Source organism: Seriola dumerili, unplaced genomic scaffold, assembly GCF_002260705.1.
Source record: "Seriola dumerili isolate Sdu_G_001 unplaced genomic scaffold, Sdu_1.0 BDQW01000312.1, whole genome shotgun sequence".
Classification (NCBI taxonomy): Eukaryota; Metazoa; Chordata; class Actinopteri; order Carangiformes; family Carangidae; genus Seriola; species Seriola dumerili.
Window position 1 is genome coordinate 523,331 of NW_019174567.1, and position 11,791 is coordinate 535,121.

An 11,791-nucleotide genomic window follows, 5' to 3' on the forward strand; every position below is an offset into this window, starting at 1 on the left:
GTTGGTTGGTTGGTTGGTTGGTTGGTTGGTTGGTTGTTTGTTTGGTTGGTTGGTTGGTCGGTTGGTTAGTTGTTTGGTTGGTTGGTTGGTTGGTTGGTTGGTTGGTTGGTTGGTTGGTTGGTTGGTTGGTTGTTTGTTTGGTCGGTCGGTCGGTCAGTCGTTTGTTGGTTGTTGGTTGGTGGTTAGTTAGTTGGTTGGTTGGTTAGTTGTTTGATTGGTTGGTTGGTCGGTTGGTCGGTTGGTAGGTTGTACAGCTACACTTGAGAATGTGTCAGCAGGATTACTAAACAACTACTGAACTGATTAGCACCAACCCTGTGGGAGGGATGGGTCATAGGCCAGGGACAAATTACCTTTTGGTGCAGATCCAGTGAAAGGAGCCGATCCAGTAATTCTTCTTAATTACTCTCCTCAACATTGCGAGAGAGGCCATGTTGTAGACATTTCCGGCGACTTCACAGGATAAATTTATAGAATTTGGTGCAGATCCAGAGAATAATCTGGATTCATCAATAATCTGGACCTGAAAGATGTGTAGGATTGTTGAGCCTTGTCGGAGGTATGTGCTCGTCTGAGTGCCTTTCTAGTTTGTTTTATTTTAACAGTGCTTTTTCTTCTTTTGTCACAGGTACACGGTGATGAAGATGAAGATGAAGGTAGAGTGAGCTATGAAAACTTTGGAGAACCTTCTTCCTCTGTCAGAATCCGCTGATCAACAAGCTGGAAGCTTTTCTCCTCTGCAGCCAGTTCAGTTCACAGCAGCTGGATTCAACCTTCATCAAACACCTTCACAGCTTCAGACCTGTCAGATATTAGATGGTGCAGATTGTTGTTGAAGCTCAGTTTCATCTCTCAGTGTACGGAGGTACTTCTTTGAACTCTCTCTCTTTTAGCAGTGTTGTTGCCACGTCTTTGTTGGGATATATACGTGTCTGTCTGTAAGTGATGATGATATAATCTACAAATGAAGAAATCTTTAACAATCAACTGATTTGTCATCTTGTTTTTCATGTTCAAGTGTTTGATAATGGAAGTGTATTAAGCCCCGCCTCTATAACCTCCCTCTCTCCTCTCATCATACTCCTACTGTCACACACCACAAGCTCACATAACTTCCTCCTTTGCTCCAGACACACTCGGCCACTTGGGCGTGAACATGTGTCGTCATGGAGCACTTGCTGAAATGACTGATGCTGTCATTTTCCCTGGAGCTCAGTTTCCTGTGCAGTGTGCATGCAGCATGAAAAACCTCCAGTCAGTAAACACTGTAGAAACTCTTCTGGTTGTGTGGTTGAGCTCAAGTGTGTGTTTTTGTGTAACTGTATTTTTAGCGTGGAGACTTTGTGCTCTGACTCCGACAGTCAGACACTCGTCACCCATTTGTGTTTCTGATATTGATGTGGTCACGAGCTCTGCTGCTGTTTAACCCACATTCTCACCAAAGCTCCTCCCCCTCAGTTCTCAGAAAAACTACAAATCAAAATGTCTGACGTCTTTTAGATATCATCTGTTTTCTGAAGAGAGGAGGAGTCTAACAGTCTTCACACCTTTAACTTCCTCTATCCCTTCTTCTTTTCATGTGGTCGAACACGTCACATGTCACATGTCACTAATGGAGCGTGAGAACGGACACACTGTGGGTTTGTTGGTTGGCTACATGGCACAGCGTGTTGCCGTAGTAACGTCTGTGACATCTGACCTCTTTAATGTCGGTTGCTTCTTATATTGTTGATGAGAGAATTGGGGATCAGTGACCTGCAGGTGCGTTCAATGTAAGTTAGTAAAGTTTATAACATCAACACCTTCACAAAGTCTCAGAAGAAGAGTTCACACGCTCCTCCTACATGAGGAAGAACAGACTTTGAGGAAGTGACTCTGTCTTGATCAAAGGTGATATATACTGTATTCCTCTGTCAGAGGCAGCAGTTCACAGACTGATGAAGAGACGGAGAGAGACAGAAAAGCACCATGGTTGAATTCAGATGGATTCAAATGTCCGTGTTTCTGATGCTGTTGCTCCAGATTACAGGTGAGGAAACATTTAACATCTATCAATAACAGAAACATTACACACGTCGACCTTTTCATGCTGTTTTATTAATTAACCTTCACATTAAAAAGACAGTCAACTTCACTGTTTGTGTTTAACTCTGTGACTTCAGTGAAAAACCTCCCTGTTCAGATCACAACTGGTTTTAATGTCACAGTGACAAACTGCTTCATGTCTGTGATCTGTTGTTGTGTGAGTGGTGGACATTTGCACATCAGTTCTGTGAATCTAACCACAACATTTCACACTGACTGTTACACAACAGACGCCTTGTTCACCTCCTGCTGAACACTGCTTTTCCTCACCTGCCTTGAAGGGGACGTGTAGACGTTTGAGTCAGGGGTGGGTGGTGCCTCAGAACCTGGTTCTGACCCGGTACCAAGTAACACCAGGGCCACGTTCTTTATTAATAGGCTCCTAATGAATATATTTTAATTACCACCAGATAATCTGTGAAGCACGAGACATTTGATTTCACTGTTCTCTGTTAATGACTTAATCACATTCATGGTTAATTACTAATGTTCATGATGTGAACTAATGTGATGGTTTCTGCATGAATACACCAACAGCAGCAGAGACTCAGAGCGTTGATGTGTTAGAAAGAGAGAGAGCTCAATGCATCATGGGAGTTCCCCCAGCAGTCTAGGTCTATAGCAGCATCACTAACGGATGGTTCAGGGCTCACCTTAGTCTTTCCCCAGTCACCTGGTCTTTGATCTGTTACTGTTAGTTTAATTTAATTCAGATCTTATTCGTTAATTAACCATTCAGTTGACAGCGTTAAAAGGTCCTCTTTGTTTTGGAGGGGTGGTGAGGTCGTTGTGTCCCGACCAATGTTGAGACCAAACCTACTTCCTGCTTTCCACTGAGTTACTGGGACATCCTGATCATAGAGAATGACAGTGGTCCAGTCTGGAGGTAACAAATACAGGGACTAGTTTTTCAGCTTCATCTGAGACAGGATGTTTCTGATTTTCACAATAATGTGCACGTCTGTCTTTTCTTTTGCTTTGGTTCATTCTTCATATTTCTCTCCTTTTCTCAACAGCAGTAACTGGACAAATTGTCCCCATGGTCAGAGACGGAGAAGACGTCACTTTGCCTTGTAAGAATGTGGCAGATGATCAGGGTGAATGTGGCCGTATCACCTGGACATTCACTGGTTCAACAACCTCAGATCCAGTAGAACTGATTTTACATGGAAGGATCAGTGAGAAGGTCAAAGACAGAATGAATCTCACAGAGAAATGTTCTCTGCTTATAAAGAAGGTCACAGCTGGAGATGGTGGTCAATACAACTGTCAGTCAAGATCAGGCCAAAGTCAGAAATATCTGTTTGTTATTGACAGTGAGTATTTACATCATGTTCTCAGCTCAAACTGTCTCATTATAACAATATATTACATCACAATAATGACGAGTGATGAAGTTAATTTCTCTCTTGTCTTTCTCTCTCAATGTCTCCGTCTTCACCAGTGACTGAACATGAGGACGGTGATAAGGTGACGTTGAGCTGCTCTGTGTCGATGTATAATGGGTGCATACACACTGTGAAGTGGCTGTTTGAGGACAAACATGTGGATAATGATACAGTAAAAATCACAACATCACAGTCTGTGTGCTCAGCCACTGTGACTTTTCATTCTTCTCTTATTGAAAAGTCAAAGTATCCTGAGTTATTCAAGTGTGAAGTGTTTGATTTCACTGGAAACATTCAGCAGTTTCCCTTCATCCCTCGGTCCTCAGGTGAGAACATGATCAGCTGTTTAAAATCACTTCAAACCTTGAAGAAGGTTTGATTCATTCTCATTTAGTCACTGCAGGTGATAAACATCAGGTGTTTTCTCACTGTAGTTTGTCAAGGTTTGTTATTCATCTGTTCAGGTGAAGGTGACAAAGAGAAAACAACCAAAACCACAACAGCAAAACCAGCAACTGAAGCAAAACCAGCAACTGAAGCAAAACCAGCAACTGAAGCAAAACCAGCAACTGAAGCAAAACCAGCAACTGAAGCAAAACCAGCAACTGAAGCAAAACCAGCAACTGAAGCAAAACCAGCAACTGAAGCAAAACCAGCAACTGAAGCAAAACCAGCAACTGAAGCAAAACCAGCAACTGAAGCAAAACCAGCAACTGAAGCAAAACCAGCAACTGAAGCAAAACCAGCAACTGAAGCAAAACCAGCAACTGAAGCAAAACCAGCAACTGAAACAAAACCAGCAACTGAAACAAAACCAGCAACTGAAGCAAAACCAGCAACTGAAGCAAAACCAGCAACTGAAGCAAAACCAGCAACTGGAACAAAACCAGCAACTGAAACAAAATCACCAACTGAAGCAACAACTGAAACTAATGCAACACCAACAGGTACAAACAACACTCCAAAACAACAAGGTGACTTCGTCTCACTAATTTTCATGTTGCTAGTTCAGTGTTTCCCAACCTTTTCTGTCTCATGGCCCACTTGAAAATATCAAAAATATTGGCGGGGCACATTTGATCTTGAACAATACGGAGGCCAACCCTCAGTTTGGGAGTCACTGCGCAATCTCTCTTACTTTATTTTAGCACTGTAAAAAGTAAAAAGCACCACATAAATATCTGTTATTATGCAGACGACACCCAGCTGTATTTACCTGAAGCCAGATGAGATTTAACAGGTGGTCAGATGGAGGTTTCTTCGTTCCAGTTTCTTGAATGAAATAGATCTCATAGTGAAAAACAACTCTTTCCTGTTTTATATTTGTGATTTTTAAAAAAAGCAAGAGCATCAGCCAAAATGTTTCTAATGTTTTCATTCATTCATTCAGGTTTGTGGGCGTTCATTGTTGTACCTGTGGTTTTGGCAGCAGTGATTGTTGTTGTGCTCATCAGACAGAAGAGAACTAAAGGTGAGAACTTTCACTGGTGAGACTCAATTTCTGAATGTTTGATGAGAAGCGAGTTCTGACTCCCTCTTTTGTCTCTTTAGGGAAGAAAACGCAGGTGGATCCAGACACTGTGAGTTTTAAATCTGAGTTCACTAAGCAAAAAGCTCCTTCTGCCATGGCTGTTGATTTTACAGTGATAACAGTGGCAGGTTTTCCACTTGAAATTTTTGAGACAGCAGATTCTTGACCTCAGACACAATAGGCAACCAGTCGTCTTACGAGATGCTAAACCTCAATGAAGTTACACATAATTCTGTAGTTATGTGTGACTTAATAGATTTTAAATAGATGAGTTTAATAAAATCTCGGCTCTAGAGACCAAAACAGTTTCTGTACCAGGCTGTAAACATGTTTATTTCTGCTGTAAAGTTGGACATTTTAACATGGGAGTCTATGGGGACTGACTCACTGTTGGAGCCAGACTCTAGTGGCCATTAGAGGAACTGCAGCTTTTGGCACTTTGTTTAGAGAATTGTATATAAATTAGTTCAAACCAGTTCCACCTGCAACAGCTACAACAGTAACATGCTGCTGACACATTGATCCTTCAGTATTAATCATCTAATGACGGCATATATTATTATAAATCAGTCACTTTTACTTTGATACTTTAACTACATTTTGCTGCTGATTCTCATGAACTACTTGAGTAAATAAAAGTAGGATTTTTCATGCAGGACTTTACTTGTAATGAAGTATTTTGAATTGTCTGTATTGGTCCTTTTTTCCTAAGTTGAGGATCTGAACACTTTCATTGTCCTCACTGTGCAGGCTGATCCTGAAGATGGTGTTTCCTACGCCTCCATCAGCTTCAACAAGAAGACCAAGAGTAAAGCCCGGGTAAAGCTGTCTTTGGTTCTACTGTTGTTGTTAGTAGATGATAAAAATAATAAAAACAAGTTTTTTGGGAATGAATGAAAGGAAAAAAAAAAAAACATTACATGCAGCTGAAATAAATATTCATGGATCCCAGAAGATAAATACGTCAGCTTCACACACAAGATTTCTCATGATCAACAAATGAAAACAGAAACGTCAGGGTTTTAACTCCTGCTACATTATGTATTGTTGTGTTGTGTTTCTGTGAATGTCACTTTACATGCTATGCTGTCTCCCTGCTATTCCTCAGGTTCAACATAATGACGGTGATGATGATGAAGATGATGCATTGACCTACACCATGGTCAGAGTTCCCTCTACGCCACCGTAAACAACCCAAACACATGAGGCTGAACGTGCATCAGGGTCGTGCTTCTGTTTATGGGCCAAGTTCTTCATAAAGCATAATTCCAGCTTTAGAGATGTCTGTGCTTTAGTTGCTTTGTTGCTGAGGTGAAGTAAATGATTAGTTTTATTGGTCAAGCAGTATGCAACCGGTGAAGGAAACATGCTAGGTGACTTACCTTGTCGTTAACTTCTTGTTGTTATTTAGCATGATGTTACCTGGTGATCCTACCTAGAAGTTAGAGTTGAAAAAGTAGGAAAGGTCTTATATTTGAGAGGTTACATCTTTACAAAGTCAGATATTAGAATGTTGCATTATGGGTTGTTTGTAGCCTTAATGTTGCTAGGCTAGTGAGAGTTTTGAAGTTCTTCTGTAGTAAGTCTTTCAGAGTGATTTACTGCCACAGAGGAAATTAACCCTATGATGTTGACGGTGTCTCCAGACGTCTCCTGACGTCTTCACTGCGGAAATTAACCAGAGAGAAAATCTTTCAAACAGCCAAGACAAAAAGACTGAAGTCTATAAAACACAGAGAATGTATTTATGACCTTGTAGAGCCTTACAGGAGAGTGATACACAAACATGGGTTTCACATGTTGGCGTAGCAGCTCCTGGTAAGGCTGTGACATCACCAGCAGGTTTCTTAAGAGCGGTTTTGAAGCTCAGAGTGAACTGTTCCACCATCACCATCTTGGCAGTGTCTGACTCCGCCCCTAACTCCCAGCTAATCCAAATATGGTCAAAGAGGAGGGTGGCTGAGTTATATAAACAGGTGAGTTATATAAACAGGTGTCACGAAGGAGGAAATTAGCTCTAGAGACCAAAACAGTTTTTGTACCAGGCTGTAAACATGTTTATTTCTGCTGTAAAGTTGGACATTTTAACATGGGAGTCTATGGGGACTGACTCACTGTTGGAGCCAGACTCTAGTGGCCATTAGAGGAACTGCAGCTTCTGGTTCTTCACTGTTGAATTCACTTTCCAGCCTCGGAGGTTGATGCTTGGTTGAGGTAAACTGTAGATGTGTTTCCATTAACCTGCTTAATGCACAATTGTAAAAACCAGTGATGTAAAAAGGTGAATTTTGAAAGTAAATGTATCCACTGGCTCTGATGGAGCAGCTGAGCGAAGGTTTCAAAGACAGTTTAATGGTGCAGCAGGTCAGAGAAGGGTGTGGGAAGAAATATAAGATACTGGAGCTAGATAAGCAGTGATGGCAGCTGGACTAATGAGCACACCATGGCTGTTAGATTAAAGGACAGTAGATCAGTGTGTGTTGTTCACTTGATTCTGCACTGATGCTCTTCACAGTCCAAACCTTAGAGAACATTTTCTGTGTTGTTCCTGTTTAATAGTTTTCTTATCTGTGTACGATGTATAACCTGACTGTTCAGTGGTAACCTGACACTGAGTGTGTTAAATATTAGTCCACCAGAGGGCTCTGTTGTAACATGGAGACTGAAGCCACTTTGCTACAAATAGAGGAAGTGTGTTGTTGTTGATGTTGTTGTTGTTGTTGTTGTTGTTGTCTGCTCTGCAGTGTGTAACCAGGCTGCCCACATTTCTTGCCATGAGATTAATAAAGCATAAAGCATTTTCATAATCATTCTTTAATTCATTCATTGGCCATACTTCTAATCCACTTAGGTCTCGGGCTTCAGGCCTGGGGGGCTGGAGCCAATCCCAGCTGATGTTGGTTGAGGGTGGGGTTCAACATGGACAGGTCACCAGTCCGTCACAGGTCTGACATACAGAGACGTTCACACCTACAGGCAGTTTAGAGTCACTAATCAACCTGCATGTGTTTGGACTTTCATAATTACAGTGAGATAATGAGCGATGTGAACATGTACTGTCTGTCTGTTCATGTGAGCTGTCAAACATCACCATGGCAACTGTCCGTCTTCTAATAGACTCTATGTAAAGAGAAGCCGAGCTGCTCTTTAGCAACATTCATCTTAACTAACGATCAAACATCGAACTTCCTCAGTCCTGGTTCAACTTCCTGCCTGACACCAGAGGTGAGAATGACTCGCAGTATGTAGCTGGACATCTGCAGCTTGTGATCACTTTGCATCTACACTGAAGCAAATATATAATATAAATATAATATATATACTCTATATAATAAATATAATATAATATTTAAAAAATGCACATCTGTGGCACAATTCATGTGAAATCCAGAGTTCAGTGGCAAGTAAATGTCTTTTCAAAATAAAACTTTACATTTTAAAGTGGCCTCTTATTGTGACAGACCTGTGCAATAATTATGTTGTGTATTCAGCACCTGGATATGCCACACCTGTCAGTGCTCACTAACATGGATTTAAACAACACTGACGAGAGTTAGTAGCTCTGTTCTGGAAAACAGAAGTAAAAACCAAAATGTTATATTTATATATTTTTCAGTATGAATTTGGCAACTTTCCAAAGAACCTAGTAAAAATGAGGAAGTGACACATTAATGACAACAGGAAGTCAACATGCATCAGATCTCAGACTCGGACAGTTCACAGCTGAGAAGAGACAGAAAACGACTGGAGCGTGACGATGGTTGGACTCAGGTGGATGAAAGTGTCTTTATTTGTGATTGTGGCTCTTCAGTTCACAGGTAAGAATACATACACACAAATACACGTTATAAATATGAACCTTATCTCTATTAACAGTGATTATTCACATAACAACCAGTTGCAAGCGTCTAAACTGAGGCCAAAGGTTCAGTCCTGGTCTCATCCGACCAGAGAGTCCGGGTCCTCACAGTCTCAGAGCCCTTTAGCTGCTTTTACTGAGGAGAGGCTTCGTCCGGACTCTCTGCCATTAAGACCAGATCAGTGCAGAGCTGCAGTGATGGATCCTTCTCCCCTCATGTCTCAGTGAGTCCGGGTCCAGCTCCAGAAGAGTCCTGGTGGTTTCAGACTTCTTCTTCTTCTTCTTGGGAACCTTCTGCAGCTGAAATGTTTTTGAGCCTCGACACAGTCCTGTCTCTGAGCTTGTGATATTTCAGTTTTTCCTTTTTAATAACTTTGTAAAAATGTCTAAACTCCTGTTTAGACTTTGTCATCATGGAGGATTGAGTGTAGACTGATGCGCCGGCGACAGAGACGTTTGTTTTCAGGTTGTCTCTACGTCTCATTCTCGTGGACGGAACTTCTTAAAATCTGACACCTGGTTAGATTTTGGTGGCTAAAGGTCAAAGGTCAAGCTCACAGTGACCTCACAAAACACTTTTTCCTTAATCAAGACAGTTATTATGACAGAATTTCACATGAATGGTTCATATTTTATATTTTTTTTACTTTTATCATGAGGCTGCAGAAAGGCTAGAACATGTGATAAAGGTGAAGCTGAATACTTTCTGAATGCAGAGTAAATATACAATTTTATTTTTCTCTCTCATCTTCTCCACAGAAGTGACGGGACAATATTCCTCCTCCGTCTTTGTCAGAGATGGAGATGACGTCACTATGTCCTGTAAATATGTGTTCAATGATCAGGATGAATGTGACAGGACTAACTGGATCTTAATTGGCTCAAGAAACACACACCTGGTTAGACAAGGGAAGATTGTTAAAGATGCCAACCCTAAATCAGACAGACTGAGTCTGACAGAGAACTGTTCTCTGGTTCTGAAGAAGGTCACAGCCAGAGACACTGATCGCTACGACTGTCAACAGTCTAGATCAGGACAACATGATCAATACACTCTGGTTTATCTGTCTGTTGTTACCAGTGAGTATTTACATCAAACTGTCTGTTAGAACAAAACACTGAAACTTTACAATCATGATGATTATTACAGTGATGAAGTTCATTTCTCTCTTGTCTTTCTCTCTCAATGTCTCCGTCTTCACCAGTGACTGAACAGAAGGACGGTGATGAGGTGAAGTTTACCTGCTCTGTATCAGCTGCTCCAGGTCTCACACACACAGTGAAGTGGCTGCATGAGCGTCAGAATGTGGATGAAGGCAACACAGACATAAAGACATCACAGTCTAAGAGCTCAGCTACTGTCACGTTTCCTTCCTCTCTTCTCAAGAAGCCAAAGTATCATGAGTTGTTTCAGTGTGAAGTGACTGATGGTCTCAGAGGAAAAGTGCAGCTGTTTACCTTCAGTGCTCCGTCCTCAGGTGAGAAACCAGGTGAGTGTATGATGAGCTGTTTATAATCACCTTAATCTGATGTGAATTGTTGGGTTTTGTTCTTTCATTTGTCCAGGTGAGGACAGGACAACAACTGTCCAAACAACAACTGAAAACAGGAAGAATTCCCGGATGGACCCAGCAGCACCTGACCACAGTGACACGTCACCTACACAACCAGGTACTGACTCAGACTTTAGAGAAAGCTGCAACCACAACGTTTAGTTTTCTAATATTTCCATCCTCTTCCCAGACTGGCGGTTATACGCCGCTGTGGCCGGGGCTTCGGCAGCACTCTTGGTAATCAGACTGACACTTGGCTGGGTGGAAATATTGATTAGTTCGAGTTCGTTTTTTTCATTTCAAACCAAAAAAACACAAAAACCAAGTTATTTAGGTTTTCTTTTTTCTTTTAAAAATGAAAAAAAGTGAAAAACAGAACTGAACCGAATTTGAATGTTTCTGGTTTATGTTGAAACTCGACCTCAGAGGTCAATAATGTGTAAAACAGCCACGGTATATGTAGTTATGGTTACTTTGCTCTTAATGATTGAATCAATAGCCTAAAAGCTGCTGATATGACCGTGATCAATACAGCTGTGGCAGATCGATTTGTCCACCATGTGATTGTAGTGTCGGCTACAAGCAGCAGCAGCTCGATCATGGAGGAGAATATCAGGTGATTTGATGAGAGGATGAAGGATGATCTGGTGACAGTGGAGACCTCTGCTGGTCACTGTAGACAACACTGTCTGGGAAGGACCACACAGTGTTAATCAGGTTATTAATATGTATATAATATAAATAAATAATACATCACACACTTCTGATGACACGTTTTTCATGTCTTAATGCAAATGAAAAGATCTTTATCTGTCTGTCTGTGTTTGTAGAATTTTACACTTTATAGAAAGGCCACTCGTTCCTCTTGGCTTTTATTTTGAAATATTTACCTTTACTTCCATGCCACATGACTACCTTTCTTCATTATTCAATTCAACAAGGAAAATAAAGTTTCTTCTAATTTGATGTTGTTGTTTTTCATGTTTTAATTCTGACAATAAAAACACTTGTTTTTTGTTTGTTTTTTTCATTTTTGGTTTAAAAAAAAAAAACTCCTTAAATGTTTCGTCCAATTTTCTTTTGTTTTTTGTTTTTCGTGTTTTAATTATGACAATAAAAAAAAAACTGTTTTTTGCTTTTTGTTTTTTTGTTTTTTCCTTCTTTGCTTTTTGTTTTTTGCTTTTTGTTTTTTGTTTTTAGGTCTTTTTGCTTTTTTGCTTTTTGCTTTTTGCTTTTTGTTTTCAGGATTTTAAACAGAAGAGAAGAAAATGTTTGAGTGTTTTTATTCTACTTTCATTTCCAGGTTGGCTGAGGCTTGTTATCGTGTCTGTGGGTTTAACCGTGCTCATCCTGAGTGTCGTGACAGTCGACATAT

At 40.7% G+C, this 11,791-nt stretch overlaps 2 protein-coding genes across 5 annotated transcripts in view; both read left to right on the forward strand.

The window, feature by feature from the left end:
- The window catches only part of LOC111231673, a 28,658-nt gene extending 27,668 nt beyond the window's left edge, over positions 1–990 (forward strand). For 3 of the 4 annotated variants that reach the window (XM_022758882.1, XM_022758884.1, XM_022758883.1), the window contains exon 8: positions 629–990. In XM_022758882.1, the coding sequence (XP_022614603.1) occupies positions 629–712 (84 nt within the window). In that variant the 3' untranslated portion in view covers positions 713–990. The remainder of the gene's footprint in view (positions 1–628) is intronic. The other variant, XM_022758885.1, reaches the window with a different exon arrangement.
- Positions 991–1,950: 960 nt separating this feature from the next.
- Positions 1,951–6,193, forward strand: LOC111231693. Its single transcript, XM_022758912.1, has 8 exons — positions 1,951–2,029; positions 3,102–3,401; positions 3,530–3,799; positions 3,938–4,420; positions 4,864–4,944; positions 5,025–5,053; positions 5,755–5,823; positions 6,113–6,193. The coding sequence occupies exons 1-8, from the start codon at positions 1,969–1,971 to the stop codon at positions 6,191–6,193; spliced, it is 1,374 nt and encodes a 457-aa protein (XP_022614633.1). The 5' UTR covers positions 1,951–1,968.
- The last annotated feature ends 5,598 nt before the right edge of the window (positions 6,194–11,791 follow it).

Excerpts from the sequence above, each read along its gene's own strand:
- LOC111231693 (XM_022758912.1), top strand. The coding sequence starts at position 1,969 with ATGGTTGAATTCAGATGGATTCAAATGTCCGTGTTTCTGATGCTGTTG. Across the intron at positions 3,402-3,529 it reads ATATCTGTTTGTTATTGACA|TGACTGAACATGAGGACGGT; the intron begins GTGAGTATTTAC and ends CGTCTTCACCAG. Across the intron at positions 3,800-3,937 it reads CTTCATCCCTCGGTCCTCAG|GTGAAGGTGACAAAGAGAAA; the intron begins GTGAGAACATGA and ends TCATCTGTTCAG.